The sequence below is a fragment of the Phaethon aethereus genome (assembly GCF_964289735.1).
Source record: "Phaethon aethereus genome assembly, chromosome: 13".
Lineage (NCBI taxonomy): Eukaryota > Metazoa > Chordata > Aves > Phaethontiformes > Phaethontidae > Phaethon > Phaethon aethereus.
This window is the reverse complement of record NC_138589.1, coordinates 1,785,578-1,792,549: the sequence shown is the minus strand read 5'-3', so window position 1 is coordinate 1,792,549 and position 6,972 is coordinate 1,785,578. Positions and strand designations below refer to the sequence as shown.

The window sequence follows — 6,972 nt, the reverse complement described above, 5'->3', positions numbered from 1 at the left end:
CCAGGGACAAGCGGGGTGCTTTCTAGAAAAGGTTTTACTGTCCATTGCAATATATTAATTGATGATGCATATTTTGATAAAACAATTAAAAAACCCCACGTGTTTGGAAGGAGGGTGGTGAGGCAAGGGGGCTTGGAGGGGCAGTGCCCGGCAGGAGCGAGCGCCACAGTGGGGCTCCCAGGGACGTGGGTGGCGGGAGAGGGCAGCGCGCAGCCCCGCTCCACCTCTGCCCACCGGCCCCGTCATCGCCTCGGTGCCCACGACCAGCCCAGCTGCGCGGAAACCCGGTCGGCTGCCAAGGGTGGCGCGGGACGCCGCGGCTATAGGGTGAGGAGGGTGCCGTCCTCCCGCCCGCTGCCCCGGCCGGGGCTGCCGTCGTGGCTGCCGAGGGACTGCAGGGAGCCCCGCGAGCTGTGCGGGGACAGGCTCCGCTGGAGGGGTCCGTCTGTGGGGCCCCCGTTGGGGCAGCCCCCGGGGATGTAGTGGGACGCGCTGTCGCTCTCGATGACCAGGTCGCCCTCCTCATCGCTCTCGGCCGTGCTGTAGTTGCTCAGGTACTGTGAGGCTGGGCTGGGGGTCTGCTGGCTGGGGGTGCTGTCCGTGGACATGCCCGAGCTGCCCGAGGCCTTGCTGCTGCGGATGACGTTGTTGCGCTGGTTGGCCGGCTTGACGGTGATGATGAGGTTGTGGCTGTTGGCCACCATCATGTCTGTCACCTGGTCCAGGGACTTGCCAGCCACATCGATGCCGTTGACCTCCAGGATCTCATCACTCACCGCCAGCAGCCCCGTGCTCTCGGCCAAGCCGCCCTTCACCAGGCGGGAGATGAAGATGCCGGGCACCTTCTCAACGCCCTGCGGGGTCACGCGCACGCTGACGCCGTCACGGATGTAGAAACCCAGCGGCTTGTCAGAGCCGTGCTTGTGGAGCCGCACGCGGCGGTGGGTCTCGGGCAGGATGTCCACGTCGATGATGGAGGAGATCTGTCGGAAGTCCTGGGGCATGCCGATGAGGAGGTGAGGTTTGGCCCGGTAGTGCGCGGGGCGCAGCAGCCCCTTCTTTTTCCGCTGCAAGGAGTTCGAGGCGAAGACGCCGGTGTCAGACTCTGCTGTGGGGAGCAAGGGAGGACACGAGTCAGGCACCGCAGTCCCAGCTGTTAGCAAGAGAAGTGCCCGGGTCTCACTGGCTTTCCCTCCCCGGAGCATCACCCCGGCTTCTCCTGCAGCCTGTCTCCGCCGGGCCCATCTCCTGGGATTACCCAGCGCACACGAGGCCAGGATTAGTGGGATCGAGGCAGTGATTCAGCCTTAATCACACTTTAAGCCAAACTCTGAAGCTTAACACTAGAGCTGCCAGCCCGGGAGCCGCGGCTGTGCCCCAGTTTGGGTTTGGGGAGAGGGACCCCCTCACACACACACGGGGGTGCTGTGGTGGAAGCCAGCTCCCCGAGGATGAGTCCAGCCCCGTGAGACAGCACCAGAGTCCCTTGTCCCCGCTGGAGCAAGGCCATCCCTGGCACGAGGTGGCTGCAGCTGTGTCCTGCAGAGCCCTGCCAAGCCCAAGGACAAAGACTCCTCACCTCCTGGAGACCCATCCCAGGGCTGCAGCATTCCCGGGGCCCCTGAACATCCCAAGCTGTGATTTCTGCCACTCTCTCTTACTCCGCCACCCGGTACCACCACACACAGTTTGACTCCATCCTCCTTGGCCCTGCCCTGGGGCTGCTCCGTGGGACCCAGGTCTGCCATCTCCCCTCCTTGGCTGCATCCACCAGGTGCTGGGGAGCATCCCCTGGGCCCTCTCTGGTTTTTCTCCCCATCCCTTTCCACGGGGGAGCCCAGATCTGGGCGCTGCATTGCCGGTGCGTTCCCCATGGTGCCCCCCACCAGCACCCGGACCTTGCTCCAGCCGCAGGGGCGCCGGGGATGCCCCCAAGCCCAGGGGACGTGGGGTTTCTCCCTAGCCACGCCAGCCTGCCAGGGCTCCTGGGTTATAAATATCTCCCTGCACACACAGCCTGGCGTATTTTTAGCTCGGGGAAGGGCGGCGGAGGCTTTCCCACAGCTATTTCAGTGCACGGCTCCTCTCCGAGGGGCATGGAGCGGCTGGGCCAGGCAGCTCCAGCACCCCAGGGATGTGCCGGGCTTTCCCCTGCCCTTCCCATGAGCCAAGCCCAGAAACGGAGGGCCAGCACTGCCGTCCCCAGCCAGGCTGCCCCACGGGGACGGCTTCACCTGATGGGGTGACGGCACAGAGAGGAGCCAAGCTGCAGCCTTTGCTTTTTGACCCCCTGCGGCAGGACTGGCTGCCGCGGAGCCCACCGGTAGGCGCACACCGACGTACACGCGCCTGTGCACGGCTCCCCGCGCCCGGCGTGAGAAAGAGGCTCTGCAGCCACATTCCTCGCCGACCTGGACTGGTTCGACGACAGCCCAGCCCCGGGATGACCTGGATCCATTTTAAATTAGCTGTGACTCACCCGGGGCTTGCTCCCAGCCTATCCGCACACCTCCCACGGTGCTGCTGGCCCCACGGCCCCTCTCCCGCGGGCATGGCCGGGTGCCATGGCTCGTCGGCGCTGCCTTCTGACCCTCCTTGTCACGCTGCCCGCTCTCCACACCGTGCCAGCTCGGTGCGGTCACCCACGGGCCCTTCGCAGGCTTTTCCCAGCAGCAGCCGAGATGGCTCTGGGAGCAGGAGCCCCAGCACACCCAGCCCCACGCTGGCTCTCCGTGCCGCAGGCTGGGTCTAGGTGTTGGTTAAGGAGCAGGGGATGGTTTGGTGCCGGCAGCGGCAGCCTCAGAGCACACCACGGGCTCCAGCTCCCTCCTGCCGGCAGCCTGGACTGCTTGCCCCCACGCCGTGTGGCCCCAGAGGAAGCGCACGTCCACCCTGATGCGAGAGCCCAGGAAAACCAGCACAGCAGCCGAAGCTGGCCACCGGCATCACCCCTCACCCATGGACTTTGTCCCACTAACACGAACTGGAAACAAGGAATCGCTCTGGGCAACCGTGCTGGGGAAACTGGGGCGTTTAGATCAGGCTCCGGCTTGGCATGCTGTTGCTTGATGGTTAGAAAGCCTCGTTGCTACTAAACTGAGCAGAAGAGGACGGGCTCATCTCCATCTCCCTGGCAAAGAGGAGACGTACCCGGGGCGTTTGTCACTGGGAGGCTTTCATCCTCACCGGGATGCTGCTATCACGGCGATTTCATGCTCCTGCGTGAGGAAGCTGCTCTCTGGGGAAGCGCTGTTGTGGTCAGGGCAAGCCCCTGGGCTGCCAGGGAGGAGATGAGCCTCCTCCCACTGCCAAAACCTTGGCAGCACCCGGCACCTCGAGACCTCTGCCAAAATGATGGCTGCCGCCGCCTTGGGGCAGGGAGCCAACGGGGCTCCTGGTGAGGTGCTCACGGGAGCAACAAAGGGTTTTCCAGGAGCCCACGCAAGCCCAGCTGGAAAACGCGACTTCAAAGGGGTGAATCGCCAGGATTTGCCTTTGTTCACCAGGGCGGGGGGGCTGAGCTGGGCTGGGTGCCCCTCAGCATGGGGAAGGGCTGCCGGGAAGAGCCCGCGTGGGTGCCATTGCCCTGGCGGAGATCTGGGAGCCTCCCGGTGCCACCACCTCCACATCTCTCCGCCAAAGTAGTGGCTGGAGGGTACCTCACCGGACGCCTGCGCCGCCGGCACAGCCCGAACGTGGAACCAGCGGTACCACGGGACACGGCTCCTCTCCCTCAATGCGGAGGACGGATCCAGTGTCCTTCTCTGCCTCCCGCTTACCCTTTTTCTGGATGATGACCCTGAGGAGGGGGTTGGCGGAGGACAGGGCTTTGTGATAGTTGTCGTCGTTGTTGATGGGCAGGAGGTCGCCGTGGACGTCCGTGTAGCCCAGGAGCACGTCCACCCGCGGGATCTGGTGCACCGTCTGCAGCAGCCGGTAGAAGTCCTGGAAGCTGCCCGCACCAGAGCGCTTCATTGCGAAGCGGCGAAATTCGGCGTCAAACTGTGGAGGAGGAGGAGGGAGAGGAGGAAGAGGGTGAGGCTGGGCAGGGCTGGCTCTGGCCAGCAGGACTGATGCGGGCAGGGCACCGTGTGGAGCCGCCCCAGGGCAGGCAGAGCTGGGCACTGCCAGCTCCAGAGCCCCAGCAGCACCAAGGCAGCAGCAGCCATCGGCCAGCGCCCATCCCAAAAGCAAAATAAAAGGAGCAGAGACATTTTCCTGCCCAAACACCGAAGCGATGAGGTGGAGAGGTGCCCACACGGCAGAGGAAGGACCCTCCGGCTGTACCGAGAGGCCCTTCCCTGCGACACGGGCGCTGCCATAGCACCTGGTGAGCAACAGCGTTAATTATTGCCTCCTTCCATCACGACGAAGGGGAAGCCAATTAAGAACAGGCTGAAGAAAGCTGCAAGGATCGCGCTGCCCGAGGGGGATCGCACCGATCCCGGGGCAGGGCACAGCTGGGCAAGGGTGCAGCAGGGGTGTGTACACATCTGGGTGAGGGCAGGGGTGGCTGGGCACAGCTGGATGGGGGCACACATCTGTGTGACGGCAGACATCTGGGCAAGAGTGTGCTGGTGAGCGCACATCTGGGCGAGCACGCACATCTGGGCGAGCACGCACATCTGGGCGAGCGTGCACACCTGGGCACGCGGCAGGGGGTTCATGCCTTGCGGGGGTGCACATCTGGGCGCTGGCACAGCCCGGGAGCCGCACGCCCTGGCGAGTGTGCACATCTGGGCGAGGTGCGCACCGGGATGACGGCGCACCGGCAGGGCCAACCCGCACACCGGGGCTGGCGCACATCTGGCGGGCGCTCCCCGGCGACGCTCCCACGGCCGCTGCCGGTCGCGCCGAGCGGGCCCGCGGCGCGGCAGAGCCCACGGTGGCGGGACGCGGCGGCCGCCGGGCCGGGCTCGGGGGAGGCCCCGGGCAGCGCCGCCGCAGCGCAGCGCAGGGAAGCGGAGCGCCCGCACGGCCTGGCTCCCGCGCCCGCTCCCCGGTGCGCGGTGCCGCCCCACGTGTGCTGCCCGGCGCGGGGGCGGCGCGCCCGGTCGTGACCCGGCGGAACCGGCGCGGACAGCGGCGGCGGCGGGCGCTTACCTTGCTCTTGACCTCGATGACGGGCTCGGCGGAGCGCGCCGGCGTGCGGTGATGCTTGGCCATGCTGCGGGCCGGGCCGGGCCGGGCCGCTCCGGGCCGCGGGGCCGCGCCACCGCCCCCGCCGCTCCCGCGGCCACGGGGGATTTTCACCGGCCATGACGTCACCGGCGAGCAGGCCGGGCGCCGCCGCGCCATTGGCCCCGGCGGGGCGGGGGGGCGTGGCCACAGGGTTGCTGACAACGTCGCCGTAGCAACGGGGGCGGGGCCAGGCGGACGGCACGACCCCCGCGCCCCTCGCCCTAGGCCGGGGCCGCCGGCTCCTCTGCCCCCGCGGGCGGGCCGGGGGGGCCGGCCCCGGGCGCCGCCGGCGGCCCCGGGCACCCACGGCTGTCGGGAACCTCCCGCAATGCAACCCGGTGGGCGGCGGGCGCCTGCCGCCCCTGGGGGACGGCGGGCTCTGACACGTGGCCCGCATCCCCACGAGTGTCACCGGTGGGAGCCTTGGCTCCCCCCGCCGTGTTTCGGCCTGGCGCTGCTGCCGGTTCCGTGGCCTTTCGGCAGAGGGCTGGCAGGGCGCCGGGGCGCCCGTGGCAGCAGGGGACGATTTTGGACCTGGCCTGCGATGCGTGGCCGCGTGTCCGGCCTCCCGGTCACACGTTCCCTCCGGTTTTTCTCCCCTTATCCGTCAGGAAAGTTTCGCTACCACTCTGGAGCAGCGCGGGCCGGGGAAGGTTAGTCGTTTTGGGGATGAGCTGCTTTACAGAGGTAAGGCGCCCTTCCTTGGGTGCTGCCCAGTTGCGTCCACGGGTGATGCCGTATCTGTCTCTGGCAGAACTGACTCTGCTCGGACACAGAAATGCTCAGAGACAGGCAGGCGGCCCCTTCCCCGCAGACCCCGCCGCGGCGCAGCTCTGCCTGTGCGATGCCGGAGCACACGGCGAGCTCCCCGCCTGCCCGCGGGCTGCCGGCACGAGGGTCACCAACCCCAGTGACTACAGAAGACAAAAATCTGGCTCGCGGGCTCCGAGGAAGCGGCCGCACCATGAAACAGCGCCGTGAAACGCTTTGCGAAGCCAGACACCTAACAAGCGCAGCGCTTCCTCCTGAATAAACACATTGATCCAAATCCCAGGAATCAGCCCGGCTTCTCTGGATCACACCGTCCTCTGATCCTTGCCCTATCCCAGCCCACGGAGCAACCTTTGGGCAGCACGAAATTGCATCAGACCCCCGGCACCACCATCGCACCATAAGCCGGACTGCGGCTCCTGGCAGGCTCGTGCCCTGTGTCACTGCACGCAGGTGAGCAAAGGGAGCATGCCAGGCTGCCAGGCCGCAGGACGCCTCCTCGCGTAGCGGCAAATTCTCCGCCGGCTGCTCCTGCTGCGCTGAGAGATTGCCACGCGGTGAAAATGAGCCTGACCGCACACGGAGCTGTAAACCCATCAGCAATTTCCACCCCCCCAGGTTTTTGGTTTTTTTTTAAACAGAGTAATTGTGTTGAGGTCAGAGAGATAATCCTGATTTACACCAGGGTTAATGTTTACGCAGGCACCAGTGACAAGCTTGCAGCCCTTCATCTCCAATTTTGGTAAATCGGAGTTAATTGTTCGGCAGGGCGGTGGGGGTGACATGCTGGTCACGCCTTCTGGTTTGCACTGGCTCCCCAGATCTGCGGCTACAGACCGAGACCTCAGCTGAGCAGACAGTATCGGGGCAGGTATTTGTTTTCCCTTAGTACCAGGAGCTCTGAGTCAGCCTCTGGGGACAGAGCACAGGCTACCATATGTCCAGACGTGGCCACCGACTTCAGATCCACCAGTTCTGGGCTGCTTCAGGTGAGGGCGGTGAGGGCTTGGCTCTCCGGGG

General features: G+C 66.1%; 1 protein-coding gene across 1 annotated transcript; it reads right to left on the bottom strand.

The window, feature by feature from the left end:
- Window positions 1-320: 320 nt before the first annotated feature.
- On the bottom strand, window positions 321-5,298 carry LOC309409622 (partitioning defective 6 homolog alpha-like; the record flags this gene model as incomplete). Its single annotated transcript, XM_082005802.1, has 3 exons — window positions 321-1,108; window positions 3,780-4,002; window positions 5,104-5,298. The coding sequence occupies 3 exons, from the start codon at window positions 5,296-5,298 to the stop codon at window positions 321-323; spliced, it is 1,206 nt and encodes a 401-aa protein (XP_081861928.1).
- Window positions 5,299-6,972: the final 1,674 nt, after the last annotated feature.